Source organism: Mchenga conophoros, linkage group LG11 (genome assembly GCF_057382185.1).
Source record: "Mchenga conophoros isolate Kocher_MC1m ecotype Shallow Benthic linkage group LG11, M_conophoros_male_GT1.1, whole genome shotgun sequence".
Taxonomy (NCBI): domain Eukaryota; kingdom Metazoa; phylum Chordata; class Actinopteri; order Cichliformes; family Cichlidae; genus Mchenga; species Mchenga conophoros.
This window is the reverse complement of record NC_140536.1, coordinates 18,648,391-18,663,973: the sequence shown is the minus strand read 5'-3', so window position 1 is coordinate 18,663,973 and position 15,583 is coordinate 18,648,391. Positions and strand designations below refer to the sequence as shown.

The 15,583-nt window shown below is 39.2% G+C and overlaps 1 protein-coding gene across 8 annotated transcripts in view; it reads left to right on the top strand.

Annotated features, from left to right (window-relative positions):
- The window catches only part of mef2d (myocyte enhancer factor 2d), a 104,985-nt gene that overhangs the window by 61,446 nt on the left and 27,956 nt on the right, over positions 1 to 15,583 (top strand). For 4 of the 8 annotated variants that reach the window (XM_085291282.1, XM_085291280.1, XM_085291283.1 and 1 more), the window contains exons 4-6: positions 1,714 to 1,851; positions 9,387 to 9,618; positions 13,504 to 13,560. In XM_085291282.1, coding sequence (XP_085147408.1) covers positions 1,714 to 1,851; positions 9,387 to 9,618; positions 13,504 to 13,560 — 427 coding nt within the window. Of the gene's footprint in view, positions 1 to 1,441; positions 1,568 to 1,713; positions 1,852 to 9,386; positions 9,619 to 13,503; positions 13,561 to 15,583 lie in introns of all 8 variants that reach the window. The other 4 variants (XM_085291285.1, XM_085291284.1, XM_085291281.1 and 1 more) reach the window with 1 other exon arrangement.

Here is a 15,583-nt window from a genome sequence, read left to right as displayed (position 1 = left end):
TCACACTTGCTGATGATCATCTAATCAAGCACATATGATTAGCAGCACCTTAATCTCATAATACCAATGGAAGCAATAAGAGCTTACTTAGTTTTTCACTTTTTTCACATGACTGCACATTACAGTTAATAGTAGAAACTAGATTTACGAGCTTTTAAAGAAATTCTTTTCCTGTGATTGCTTGTTCATTAAACAGCCACTTTCCCATGACTTAATGATGCTTCTTTTTTGTAAGACACTGAAGGTCATTTGATAATTCTTGAAATCAGTTGATTTCTACAGAGTGCTGCTTAAAATATAGTGCTTCGCAGACAGATGCCCCCTCCCCTCCCCTCCTTCTTTTTTTTTTTTTTTTTTTTTATTCAATAAAAAAATGTTTTGGATGGAATGACTTGCTGGAGTGAGAACTAGAGTCTTTTTTCTTCTTTTCTTTTTTTTGGCCATGGTTATAGTCTATTTTTCCTTTGGGATAGATTTCAAGGCGAGGGATTTCTTTCTTTTCGCACCACTCAAGGCTAAAGCTTGTATTTGGACCACAGTAGGATCTCCAGCTCCAGTTTAAGATCCATTTTGCTACGAGGATCTCTCTGCTTGGCTCTGTGGTCAAGGGCCCACCAGGCAAAGCTACTTAACAGCAAATCTTGTTTAGCACAATCCTCTCAAAATAAGAGCCTCTATCTCCCTCTCTCGCCCGTCGGTCTCCCTCTTCCATTTCTCGCCCTTTCCAAAGTGTGCGAACACTGACGCAACCTGTCTGCCGTTAGCTGAAGTGCTAATACCAGCACATGCTTCCTAGCTCACCCTTTACCCTTTTGCTTTACTTTACCACATTCCTCAGTGCAAAGCTTCACACCAATTACTAACACTGTTGATTAGCCAACGTGTGCACAAGTGTGATGCCTCGCTGTATCTTCTGACATGCACATAGTTTATTGGCCTTGTTCTCTCAGACCACATCCTCCGATTTGAAAGCTTTCTGCGGTTGGAATAAGACTCAGTAGTTTTTCAGCCCTTTAAACCATAACTTCCTGAGTGCACCTGCTGGATAAGCAAGTACAGTTTCTTCCTTAATAACTTGCTTTCAGGTGGGTGGCAGATGTTACGAACTTTGACCTCACAAATCGACAGAGGATTTTCAAAGGTTGAAGTTGAGAATGTGTGTTCTGTAAGGCAGCTTTTCTGCTCACAGAAGGTGCCGCAAGGAAAAAAAGACAAACTCTTTTTATGTCATCATCAGGGTCAAATTGTTCCATCTGACCTTAGCTGGCTCATGTTTATACAATGAATAGCGTAGGAGTCAGCACATTTTATGCAATCAAGATGTTCATTTGTGTTTGAGAAATGAAAATCTTTCACTGTGTGCTAATTTCAATATGTGCATGGAAAAATGAAATGTAAATGTGCTTCCTTCTCCTCCTCTACCCCTCTTTAACCGCTTCAGACGTTGCGAAAGAAAGGCTTTAACGGTTGCAACAGCCCTGAGCCCGACGGCGACGACTCCATCGACCAAAGCCCGCTAAATGACCGCAAGACCGAGGACCTGGACAGCCTCTTCAAGCGCTACGGCGTGAGTACAATCACATTTTTGTCACCTTATCTAACCTACCCTTTTCTTCTTCTCCCTTTTTTCTCTACTTTCCTCTCTCTCTCTTTCTCTCTCTCTCTCTTTCTCTCTCCCTGTCTGCCTTCTCTTCTTTTGTTTGGGGATCGAAGGCTCTGAACAAGAAAGAGCACCGGGACTCTGAGAGCCCAGACCCCGAGGAGCCCTTCTCCCTCACCCCCCGCACTGAAGAGAAATACAAAAAAATTGACGAGGAGTTTGATAAAATGATGCAGAACTATAGGCTGTCAGTGAGTACCTCCCACCACTCTGCGTAACCCTGCCCCCTCTTCATGTTGGTACCTTGCTGCTGCCGCTGACCGGACAACCGGAGATTTCCGGCTGCTGATGGTGGCCTGACTACTCACAGAGCACTCGCCTTCACCATTCCCCACTCCTTTACCTTCTCTACTTCACCGCTTACCAATAGCACCTATCCCCATCCCCCAAATCACTACCCACAACCACCCCACCCCACTGATGGTGTGTGCTTCAGCAAGAAATAAGAGCAGCCAAGTTCATAAGGGAAGCCTCTTAAAAGTAAAATTTTAACTAATGTTCACATTCATCATTAATTAATGGAATGGTATTATTTTTTTGTAAGAAAGCCTAAAGTTGTGTTTCCAATGTTGTTTGGTCTTTTCAACAACCAACACGAATATAATAACTTTAAAGTAACATAGCTCAGATAGACATAATTTATGGGGTACATGGAGATTCGTTTTCTGCAGTTAAATTTCCTAGGACTCATAAAAAAGACAAATAATATTCTTTTTTTGCTGTTTTGTTTTGTTTTTTGCAGCGCTGCGCATGTGTAAGACAGAAAGTGATCCTTAAAAAAGCAGCATGACACCAAATAGGGCATGCTAACTGTGATTATTCATCTGAAGTTACAGTCATCACAGTGAAGCACATTCTCAGGAGTATTATGGCTTTTAATACAATGTTTCTGATGCCTCTGCAAGTTCGCAAACGTACAAGAATAAACAACAGAGGGAGAGGAGCGATAACTAGGTCCCTGGTTCTCACAAAAGTTGGCATAGCAACTAATATTGCAAGGGGAAATCATGTTTTATGGTAATAATCAACACGTTTGGAGCATGCCTTCGGGCAGTCAGATTTTTTTTTTTTTTTGACTGAATGCACCAATTGTGTAATACTTAGCAACATTAAAGAAAGAGCGTTGCAATTTCAGATAGTCTGTATCCACCAGGGCTGTGTCTGTTTCTCAGATAACACATAGAAAGCCAGAGTGCAGTTGATAACCGGCTGTTATTAGCAGCATTACTGAGGTCACTTTAGTCCCAGTGTAGTCCTGTTCCTCCGATGGGCTCCTGACATTATCCAGGTTCTGCCTCCTGACTGGCGCTCTGCCAGTCCCCTTTTACCGCTCTACTTCTTTGCCAATTTCTCTGTGATTCATTTTTTCCTCTCTGCTCAATAATGCCATTAATGTCACTTTAATGACTAGCACTTAATTTACAGCTCCTCTTCCTGTCTGCCGGCCCCCTGATTGGTCGCTTGGGATGGGACACAGTCACTTTGAGGTTCTGCAGAATAGTTAGGCAGTAGTTGTTTACTACAGTCACACCTTTGGTGTTACACCTTTATGGAGGGTGGAGGCGTTTTTCTTTTTTCTTATTGTTGTTCTTTACTGTATTAGGCTTGTTTTGTGGTATGCATGACTAGTCTCATAATCATGCTGTAATTGTAATTGTAATTGTTCATATGTTTATGAAAATAGGACTGTGAAAAGCAATATAATTATGAACAATGTATAATGTATGCATTGTCAGCTACATATCTAGTTTACAGCTAGAGCGATGGAAAGACTATGCCTTCGCCTGGTTTTCAGTTTAAAGGCTTGAAACACACTATTTGTTAAATTAAAAGCAGTTTTATGGACAAAACTAGTATAAAAAACACACTGGTGGTTTGGAGGGAAGAAAAGGCTTTCTTCAAAATGACATCAAGTGCTAATGTTAATATTAATTTACTAAAATCTCACATACATCAGAGCATAATGGAGAAAATGAGCTGCCTCTCAGATTAATCAGCTCAGTGAATCTCTCCCCTCCTGATATCCACCCTGCCTCCATCAGCCTCTCTGTGCTGTGTGAGACAAATAGCTCTAAAAAGACTTTCTCAAAAGAGAAAACCACAGAAGAAGAAGAAGCGGATTCAATCTACTGCACTTAGAGAGCTACAGCTCTTGGCTCATGCCATTTGTATGCTAGCGTAACGCTGCTAGCAAATGACTCTAGCGACAAGCTGCCCCGACATCACTCTGCCCCTCGGTGTCCCAGTCAGCCTGCCTACCTGTCTGGTTTTCCAGCACACCTTTCACGGTCAACCAGTAATCAGAAACATGCAGCACCACCTGCCACTCCTCCCCTCAGCATCATAATCCCCAGCATGACAGATAGGGGCCAGGATATACAAGCTTAATCCCACTTGTACTCAAATACCTCCCAAGGTAGGAAGAGAGTGGTGAGGGAGAACGGGCAGGACACTTGGCTAAACGAGCCCCCAGCTAACGTATCTTTTCCTGTTAAACTGGCACTGTAGTAGGCAAGAGAAAAGAGCTTTGGGTTTTTGTTTTTTTTCTCCTAACCGGAGGGCCCCTGGTTTGATCCTTTTCTGGCTCTGAGATTCTGGGCCAGGAAATTGAATAAGAAATAGATTTCTGCCTTTTAACAACCACCTCCATGGTGCCTTTCAGCAAGAAGCTGAATGTTTTGTCTCCTGTATAAGCTTGGTATGAATGTCAAGTGAAACATGGTGTTATTGAAACTGCTGCACACTTAATCACATCTAATTTAGTTTTGAGATTAGTTTAGCTTTGAATTTCATGCCATGAAAGCATGAGGACTCTCAGCATCCCTATTAATAGTTTCTGTTAAGAGCTGCAAATAAAACAATTTTCAGTGAGAATCAGATGTTTTGGAGAAGGTGAGCTGCGAGTCATTCAGCCTCTTTTTATTTATTTAGGATCAAATATTGGTGACGTCAGAAAGAAATTAGAGTGAGGGGGGCATAGAACTAAACAACTAAAGCTAATTTACTGGTCAACTGCTGGGACATCTAAAGGTCCGTCAAACACTTTTCCAATGTTGCATCTGTGTTCAGATCTGCAGCCTCTTACAAATACGATGCGACAATCCTACAGTTGAAAAAGGGGAAAAAAGAGAAAACTTTCAAAGGCTTTCAGGACAAGAGGGAGGAAAAGGGAAACTAGGCCATGAGTTTAATTCATTCTGATTTACCCTTGCATCCAGGAAACACACCCTTGTTGAGAGAGCTCCTCCGAGGGAAAATAGGTTAGCCTTCTCTCCCCTCTTTTTGTTCTCTTCACACAGAAGAGGCCTTAAGCTTCCTCACATGAGCCTCTGGAAAAGCTCCTAGTCAATTATTTACCTAACAGGTTCTTGTTATTTTTTTCTATGGTTCCCATCCTCTGTGCTAAATCCACAGGATGAGGAGCAGTACCCAGTTAACCCTCCTCTCTGCAATTAGGAGCAGCAGTGTTAAATGGAGTCAGAGTGGGCAGATGTAAATTCTCTTGTAATTTGCCAAAGACATGGATTAATTCTCAGTGTAGCACAGTGGAGAGCAGGGTCAAGACAAATTTAAAATTCATATTTACAGAATAAATGAAGAGGTTTTGGAGTTATGTCACCAATCTCCTAAGCAACCAGAGGCTGATACAGATATGAAGGTCTTGTGGAATGGTGGCGAGCAGCAAACAGTCGATGGCTAAATGTATTACAAAGTACCAATAAAGAGACAGACAGCTGAAGAGGATTGTTTTTTAAGGTATGCATAGTACTCTTGAGTCATTTCTCATTTTTCATATTCAGTCAGGATAATAGGAAGTTGGTACAGAAACATGCAATTACAAGCTTGGAAGGCAATATCTGGTATAACTACTAAACTCTCTTACGCAAGCTTTCTTAGAACTTCTTTAAGTAGTCGTCAGGAATAGTTCTCCAGGTTTCTTGAAGGACATTCAAAGCTCTTCTTTGAATGTTTTCTGCCTTTTGATTTCTGTTAAGATGATCCCACACTGCTTCAGCAGTGTTTAGGTGTTTGGAGGCCAATCCTTGACTTATAGTGTTCTAGTGTACATTGTTCTATTCAGCTAGACGCTTACTGTAGATATATTCTACTGAAAAATAGTGATTTTACCAATCAGATGCTTTCTAGATTGTATTGCATGGTGGGTCATATTTTTTTGTGTTTCTTTAGTTGAAATTAAATCCAGCCCCAAACCATGATATAGTGTCCACCATGTTTTACAGATGGCCGTACATGTAACTAACATACATTTGAAGCAAAGATTTTAAGTTTTGATTCATAAAAGCTGTGGCCACTGATTTTTCAGTCCAGTCCTTGTCTTATTTGCTATACCTCAGCTTTTTATCCCTCTTTTATCCTTTTTTCCCTACATTCAAAATTTTTGGTGAATCACCTTGTTTGTGAAAAAATGCTGTTTTATGCCTGCCAAATATATTACTTTTGAGAATCTTCTGTAGTTCAACTGTTAAATTTGGGAACAAATTATGTTTTTGCAAAAGACTGCTGATAGATGGTTGATTGATACAACACTGGTTCATACCTTGGCTTAACCTTGTGTTTGAATGATTCATAGGTCAGTTTAAAGTGGCTTAAACGATATTTATAATTATTATATTATTATTAAAAATTGACTCTGCTTCTAACGTCTAATTAGATTTTTTCAAATCCTATTTTTCATAATTCCAAATCACCACAAATATACCATCAAGGTCACATTGTCTTCAGTGATATTTTCTGTCCTGAATGCTATTACTTATTGTCAATTTATTTAAAACCACAGTTCCATTATTCCAACTTTAAATCTGTAAATACAGACTGCAGTCCATCTTTCTCTCTCTCTCTAACCGTAGTTTAACTGTAGCTTAGTAAGTTTTAGACTTGATTAATGGGAAATTAGTGCGTTTCAGGCTCAGGTAAAGGTGACAGTTTGATTGCTTTGTATTCGGTAAAAATGGCCGTCAGCAAAGACTCCAGCTCTGTCCTCTGTTTGTAGTTGTTCTCCCAGTAAGAAAAAATATATAATGAAATCTATTACTGAAAAGAAAAAAAAACATTCCCAAGCACTGTAGGGATAAACTCTTTCTGGATCCTTATGCTCTGCGTTCATACACCTCTGGCCCACTTTGGATTAACCCCACCTCTGTCCACCCTTTCCCATTTATCCATGCCCTTCCTTTACCTTCTGCTTGGCCTGTGTGCAGTGGTGCAATGCTGTTAGCCGTTCTCTTCACTCTCCCTGTTAGCCACTTACAGCTCTCTCTGTACAGCCTGCTTTGCAAACTTCCTCTTTGTAGGCTGAAGAGTGAATTTTACATTTCATGTATTTGGAAGATTTAATAAAGATTAGTCATTTTTCAAGGCTAACATAGCGAATAAATTGAAAGGTTTTTTGTGGAACTATAATTTGTTGTTTGTTTTATGAAAAAAGGGCCAGTTTTTACTCTGTTTAGACTTTGTGTGACGAAAAAAAACCCTAATTATAAAATAATGAATAAAGATGATTATTTTTGTTGTTGAGGTTTATATAAAAAGACCACTTTATTAGTTGGGAAAAAGTTGTTTAGTTGTTTGAGGAAAACCTATGATCAAGTAACAATTTTTGAGATTTGACTGAATAAACTAGCACTTGGTTTGGTTTCAGTCCCATAACTCCCTTATTTTCGTGTGATCTCCAATGCAGTGCAGAGGGAAAAGAGGTAGAGATCAAGGGCAGGAAGGTGCCCTCGTCCTCCTTGATATTAAACTGGGTCCCAGGCAGTTTGAGTACAGTACAGTGCAGCGGTGGCCCATATTCTATATATAGAAGTCCTTATTTCAGATTGAGTTGGAACAGGGTGAAATGGGTCGGACTGCTGGACAACCCGAGGTCCTTGCCCCTGATTTTCCTTTTTTTTCTCTCTTTTTTTGCACTCGGGGACGTCTGGTCATACACTTCATCAACTCAGGTGACGAGACTGATCATTTCTTTTTTTAAAAAAAAAAAAGTGCAGTTGATACGTTTTTGAACAGAAAGGTGGACTGTCTTCAGGATTTTTGAGAACAAGAGTAATATTGTAAAGCCCATTTTGGTAGGCAAGCTCCTGCTGAATATTTCCTTAAATCCCCAGTGATGAGCACATGTCAGTGGGGGTGGTGGGATGCTGCTGGAATGTGACAAGCACGCTATGAAATGTCACCAATAACCCGATGCAATAACCTGCTGCTGCTGCGACAAGTTTTAACCTGGCATGAAAAGTGAAAGGCGAGACAGCTTTTTGGCCTTTTCACCAAGTCACCTTGCATGACAACTGAGTGAGTGAGTGTGCGTGTGTCTGCGTTTGGGTGCGTCTGCGTGTGTTTGAGATTTGATGTGTGTGTTTTTGGTTGTTTTGAAGAGTTTTATTTCCAAAACAAAATTGTGTTCTTTTAAAGCACAGTAGAAACAGCAAACATCAGACATGTCTGATACTTTTGAATTGATTTCCTGCCTCAAGAGTGAAGCTTGACAAACAAGCAAAGAATCAAAAAATCTTCACCGTGACAGAATACCAATGCAGTGTAGGTAGATTTCAGTTATTGAGGATCATTTTTAATATCTTACGGGTATGATTTAAAAGTTATTACTAACTGCAAAGTTTTAGATCTGAAACATATGATATGATATTCAGAATTCATGGACTCCTGTTTATTGTTCATTACTTTAGCCATTAAGGCTAATGATGATAAATGATTTCTTTGAAAAACAAAGATCTACTTAAGAAGTTATTTTTGTGTCAGCATTTGAGCTTTTTGAATCTGATTTTCTTTAAACAGGTGAAAATATCTATCAGTGTAGGAAACAAATATTCCCAATGCTAATCAGTTTTTTGCAATTTTTTTTGTATACTATTTTTATTCTTGTGCACTGACCTGTTTTGGAATACAAAGCTCTAGTTTTGGGAAGAGTGATTTTTTCCCCCCCTCTGTATTTATTTATTTAATTATTAACTGTTTTTTAACTTTAAAAAGTGGAGACATCAGTCATTATGCAAGGATTAAAAGTTCCTTCTTCGTATGTATATTGGATGTACAATAAAATTTACAATACAAACATTTTTCTTTAATCAAAATCAAATTTTGCAACAGCACTGAAAGCTGCCCAGCAGAGCAAAAGGAGACAGTCTTGAAGAGGAGCCAAATTCAAATCAGATAAAGTGTTTGGGGTAAAAAAAAAAAAAATTCTACTTTTCAAGTAATTCTGAACTACTGAAATAATTCACTACTGTATTATTTCACAACAAATTGCCCTTTAAATGAAAAATATATTTATCAAGGTGAAATAAGCTTGAAAGAATAGCTACAAATTCTTGAAACAATAATTAGCGTGCAAAACAGAAGATGTTCCACTTGCGTTTCTTTTTATGTTGTTGCTTTAAAGTAGGACTCTCCTTTGTTGTGTAACTTTTTAAAGTTTCGTTTTGGGAAGACTCTTCTCATTGTGATCGGTTTTATTGCTGCAGCTGTGTGCGTGCGTGTGTGTGCGTGCGTGTGTGTGCGTGCGTGTGTGTGCGTGCGTGTGTGTGCGTGTGTGTGTGTGTGTGTGTGTGTGTGACCTGCAGGCTTGTTTGCACTGCTGCTGATCACTAACTGATCACCTGTTCATTATTTTTTTTATAATATATAATTATATGTGAGGGTGGATAAACATGGCCACACTCTAATCTTTGCCCTCTTCCTGTCATTCCACCAGTCTACAGTCCCACAGCCCACCTTCTCCATGCCAGTCACCGTGCCAGTATCCAACCAGAACGCAGCGGCAGCGGCGGCCCTTCAGTTCAGTAACAACCCTTCCGGCGCCCTGGTCACCACCACCTCCTTTGTCACCTCCACCCTCACAGATCCCCGGCTCCTTTCCCCACAGCAACCCGCTCTGCAGAGAAACACCGTGTCGCCAGGGTTACCACAGCGGCCAGCCAGTGCAGGTAAGAAACAGCATGAACAAAATAAAATGCTCTGTTTTCTGTGTGGATTGATAATGTGAACTTATAATAATCATCTGAAACATCTTCTCATACATAAACTTCCAATTTTAATACCAGCAGCTGATTGATCGATCAACAGTGTAGGTTTTCAATTTGCAGTTCTAAACATTGATTGGGTTTTGTCAGTGAAGGATCCTCTGATGCTAGGCAACTGATGAATTTTACTTTTTTTTGAAAACATCGACAGTTTTGAGATAGACTGAAGAACAAAGAAGACAAACTGACAAAATCTCAAAACTTCTTCAAAAGATAACTAAAGAAAAAAAGCCATTAGACTGCCACCCACACTGCTTGATTGACAAGTATTGGAGAAAACATGGAGACAATATTTAAAAAGAAAATGAACAGACTAGAAATTTCTGGCTACATTAAGTCTTTATAATATGATTTTATATATATATATATATATATATATATATATATATATATGAGATTTTAAAAGTTTTTTTTTTTAAATGTAAAAAAAAAAAAATATATATATATTTTTTTTTTTTTTTGTTTTCGGCTGCACCCACTAAAAACCTCTTCTTTTAGTGGCTGCAGCTTGCCACTGTTTCTCAAATGTGTGCATACTTGTACCCCTAATCTAAATAATGCCAGAAATACATCAGTCTTAAAATTCTGCAATTCTTTGTTCAGTAAAATGGCCGATAACCATTTGACATTCAGTGTTCCAGCTTTTAATGCAGTTCAGTCGTAACCTTGTGTAACCTTAGAGTTCTGTAAAACCTGACAAGTGTAGTCATGTTCACTGTGAAAGCTCACACAAAGAGATTATCATATTTAATGACAGACAAAAATAAAAAAAACTGTTTTTTGAGGGGAAAAATGCAACAAAAGTAACAGTAACTGGAAAACCTTTTGACCACTGCAGCTGCCCCTGTGTCATAGAGTCCAAGTCAGATTGAACCTCTTAGAAAGACTCCGTGCAACCACGGTGTCATTATACATCTTCTTCTTATCGGTGTGGTGCCAGTGCAGTTTCACAACCAGTTTTGCATTGCTGTCTTTGGAAATCAGCCCACATTTTGTCAGGTTTGATAACCGGTCATTATGCATTGTTACTCGAAGAATTTGAGGTGATTTCCATGGGTGTAAAATATGGCATACAGATTCTGTAGGCTGAATCTGCCAGACGTTGATGATTTCCCTTCTCTGCCGATGTTGATGATGGGGCGCGCTGGATTTGTGGTGCGGTGCTTCTGTGGGCTATTTAGTCTTGACAGTGCGAGAAACCAGTCGTACACTGGCACCAACGCCATGTCAGTGGAAAATGTTCTTAGTGTCGTTGCATGATGACAAAAATAGTTTGCCTTGAATTATGTCTTTTTGAACATTTGAAATACAGTTTAGCGGTTTTTATTTATTTTGAAGGGAAACATTATTGAACAAAGAGGTCTTTCAGACATTGCTGATTTCATTAAACAATCACTTAGTCTCAAGGATTTTGAAAAAGGACTTTCAGTAACTACATGACCTGCAAACTGTTGTAAATATGGGTCACGCCACATTGAATGTTAATTAGCAGCATCTGTCAACACTCTGTGTTATGCATATGAGGCTCAAATCCCCGTGTAAACCTGTGGCTGGTGGTTCTCCGTCGATGTTTGGCCTACTTTCCGTACAGTTGATTTTTATCGGTTTTCAAATGTTTCGTTTTGACATTTAATAATTGTATTTTTTTTCCTTTTTCTTTTTCCTTTTTTTTTTTTTTTTTTGCATCCCAAGCAGTCAGTCTGTGGACAAACATGTTATTGTACTGGTTTCTAAATGTCTCTTGTAACTGAAATGATTTGAACCACTTTTAAACTCATGGTTGTCATAGTGATGTAGTTACTTAAAGACCATTTCATAAAGTGCCCTCGGTCTATGCAGAAGCACGGTTTATGTAACAGCAGCGTTTTAATAGAGAATCTTCTGAGTCGACAAGCAGCAAAATGACCAGTGATGTGTTGTGCAGCCTGCATGCTCCATCAGTCTAAATAACTCCTCTGCTTGTTGAAATAAGTGCACACTACCTATAATGACAGACATCCATCATTTCTATGACTGGTTGGCTGGTACACCGTGCGCCTGCTGCCTCTGTGTGGCAAACCAATCCTTCAACCTCTGACTAAAAGGATTCGTGCCCCATTTTTGCGACTCAGACAAGGTTACTTATCAAGCTTTGTTCCGACCAGCGTAATCTCATTGCAAGTCAGAATTAGGTGATGTAACTCGCAACAAATGCATTACAGCATCTTTCATAACATGCCGTTCTCTGAGGCAAGTGGGTTTCACGTAGCAGTAATGGACGCCCCTTTCCTCCCCTCCCCTTACTCCTCATAACCTCAGCAGTGCAAATACATCGCTGTACCCTTTTATGCATCCCACATTATCAGAGTTGCATTGGGTTCATTGTCTTTGCTTATTGGTGTTTTTCCATGTGTCTGTCCAGCCAGATTTTTTTCAGTCACCCCTAATGACCCCGAATTTCTAAAGCGCATTGGAGCCAAAGAACTGAAATTGCACCAACCGAGGGAAAATAAGTGTCAGTGCAGAAAAAATGCTGCCTGCGATGTGAGGAAAAAGCAAGCATAATGTTTGCTAGAATGAAGATAAATGTATGTAGCTGTTGCAGTGTATAAAAATGTCTCGGTTTCCTGTGCTTAGAGACAAAGCACATGAGATTTAATTTTATGACAACAGTGAAATTACTATTTTATGCGTTTTATGCTTTTGGTTATTTGGGAAAAATACTGAAAAACTCTCTCACAAGTTTGTGTTATTACAAACCTGCTTTTTTAAACATTTAGCAGCAACACAGCTTCTTTAATGATATTCACTTTGATGCGATGCGCTGTTGGTGGGGCTAAGCTAAAACAAAACAAAATAAAAAATCAGTTGTCACACATGCACATTTCAGGAGAATCAGAGCAAAGTATTTTCCACAGTTGTCCTTGCTCACATGTGACAGACAGCAGGAAATGGTCGGCTTCAGACACCTTCGCGCTACTGGAAATACTCTGTGTGATTTAGGCGGGAGAGCTGCTTGGATAGAGCGTGCAGGAGGCAGCACATATGATGCTGTGATGTTCGCACATTGGTGTTATCGGACACAGAGCATTTTAAAGACCGGCTTGTGAATCTCTGAAGATAAATCTCTCAAACCTACACTGCAAGGGTAAAATGTGTTTGATGTTTATTTTCCAAAGTCAGGATTTTTGTTAATATCACTGTGGGTTTGTGCCGATCAATAACCGTGAGAAGGAGAACTCATCTACTTATGATTAAAGTAGAATTGCTTCAACATTCACACATTTATAGTAAATTAACATTAGAATAATGTCTCTAAGCACTCCAGTAGCCTCGTAGTAATCCTATGAGGAGAATGAGGAAATACCTTTGGATATAACATTTTGTTTATTCTGATGATCTTAAATATGTAACAAGAGAGTTTGACTGGCAGTTAAATACACTGTAAACATGGACTGTCTTCCTCCCAATGAAGAGCTTTCATTTTTAAATAATATTGTACTTTTAATTAGCTTTAGGTGAGCATTTAGTCTTTCAGAGTTTTTCCCTTCAAAATATCACATAAGTGCCATTGAGAAGTAATGAAACTAACACTTAAACATTAACTGGAAATGCAGAATTGAAACCAATTATGGTCCTTCAGTGAGTGAAATGAGCATCGATTGCAGTAGGACTTTTTAATGATACTTGATTTAATGATTTCATTTTTCATGCATCATTTTAGATTAGTGCTACTCAGATTAACTGTTTGATGTGAGGTAATATTTAGCGTTATTTATGTGACCGTGGTGTGTTTTCCTATTATCCCAGGTGCTCTGTTAGGGGGAGACTTGGGGAACTCTAATGGAGCGTGCCCGAGTCCAGTCCGTAAGTAAATGTTTTCTTTTATCTTTTTACCTTTCTTCCCAGTTTTGGTACAAAGATGCGCGCACGCACGCACGCACGCACACACACACACACACACACACACACACACACACACACACACGCGCACACACACACACCTCTTTGCTTTCTGTATTTTGGCTGGACTCTTTAAAGAGACATGGTTTCTGAAACTGACGTAGAGACAGAGCAATGCAGAATATTTTGTGTGGCAGCAGGCTCACACAACTCGGACGCCAACTCAAACAGCCACACACACGCACACACACGAACTCACAAATGCAAGCACAAGCATGAAACACCTGTTGACTGGCGACAGCTGAGGGTCACAGTACAAGCTGCTTGTCAACAGTCCAAAGAACAGAATGGGTTTCAGGTTGTGAGGGAGAAAGGCAAGCAGAGACTTTAAAAAGAGGAAAAGAAACTGTCGATGTTACAGAATAACTTCTGTGAAGCTTCTCAGCTGTTTTTTTAAATTCAAATCTTCGGCAATATTAGAAAGCCAGTCTGGGGTCTACCGGCTTTAATGTGACACATGAATCTCAAAGTGAGTTCGAAATTTCATTTTTAGTGCCAGTTTAATGAATTATGAAAATTGAGCCGAGTACTGATAAATGTATTTGAAGCAAACTGTAAGTTCAGGTTTACTCAGATTCATGATTTCTATGGCAGCTTAAATTGTGGTGCAACTCAAGGTATTGAATACAAAAGATTGAATCCACTACTGAATATGTTGTCATTGTTATTATTATTATTATGACAGTCATTCACTTTTAATTGGCAGCTTTGATATTTAAAAAAAAAAAGAAATGTAAAACACCCGATAGCATGTTAAAATACTCAAATTATGATACTGTTAATGAGTTTTTAATTGAATTAAATTTTTCCACTATTTTTTATGTACTGAATGTGATGCTTTTTCTTGTCGATATTATTTTGCTGTGGGTAAACTGTCCTTTTTTAAAAGGTGGTGTGAGCTATGCTAATCACACTAAAGTGCCGTGTTGTTTCACTTCATTTATTCAGCCTGACATTGTGCTGATGTCACCTGGTGAGGGTGATAAGGGTCTTATTTCTACTTTATTTTGACCCAAACGATCAATAGTCAGTCTCACTAATTTTGGTTTCATCATCGTGAGTACTGTGGTACATTGAGAAGAGAGTTTAGAGATTTATGTCCCTCTAAACATAACACAAGTGTCATTGAAAATGGGCGAAACTGCCACTTGGATATTGATTGGCAATGCTAAGCGACACCAATTATGGCCACTTAATGCTGCATCCTGATTGGTGGACAGAGGCTGCGTGTATACGGGCATCTTCTGTTTTGTTATTGACCCTTCAGTGCATCAGAGGATCACAGTGAAAGAAATGAACAACAACATATACTGACCAGCTCTCTCTGTCAGCTCCGTTTCCTGTTTAGTATCTAACGTAGACATCATCAGTCACTGTTTCTTTTGTGACGCACTTACACCCACAGACTTCATATGCCAAACTGCATGCCACTTTAAATTGTGCGGGTTAGTCCAGTGAAGTTCAGTAGGAGTCCCTCGGCATCTGGCAAAAATGCTTTGTTGATCTTGTCACTGGCGTGAGACGGTAACCAAGGAAATGAAGCAAATCAAACCAAAACAAAGCTAAAGTTTATCAAATTTTAAAAAAATTAAAACAATGATTGTGCCATGCATCACTTCTCTTTGTTTTTGTTCTTTCTAATATTAGAAATCAACAATAAAAGTATAGCCACTGTTTTAAAATAGTATTTGTCACATACGGACACAAGCAAAGTGTCAGAACGTGATTAGCTGGGAGCTAGAGTGTAATAACTTAAGCACTAGCCAGTTTAACAGTCGTTGTCAATGAAGCTCTTTCCATCCATGCAAAACTAAGACTCTTATCATTTAGGATCATTTCTTGTCGTCTTCTTAATATAAAAGTGGAATCGGACGTCTGCTCAGCATTTGTACTGTATATTAATCCTGACCTACAAAGCTTTGATTGA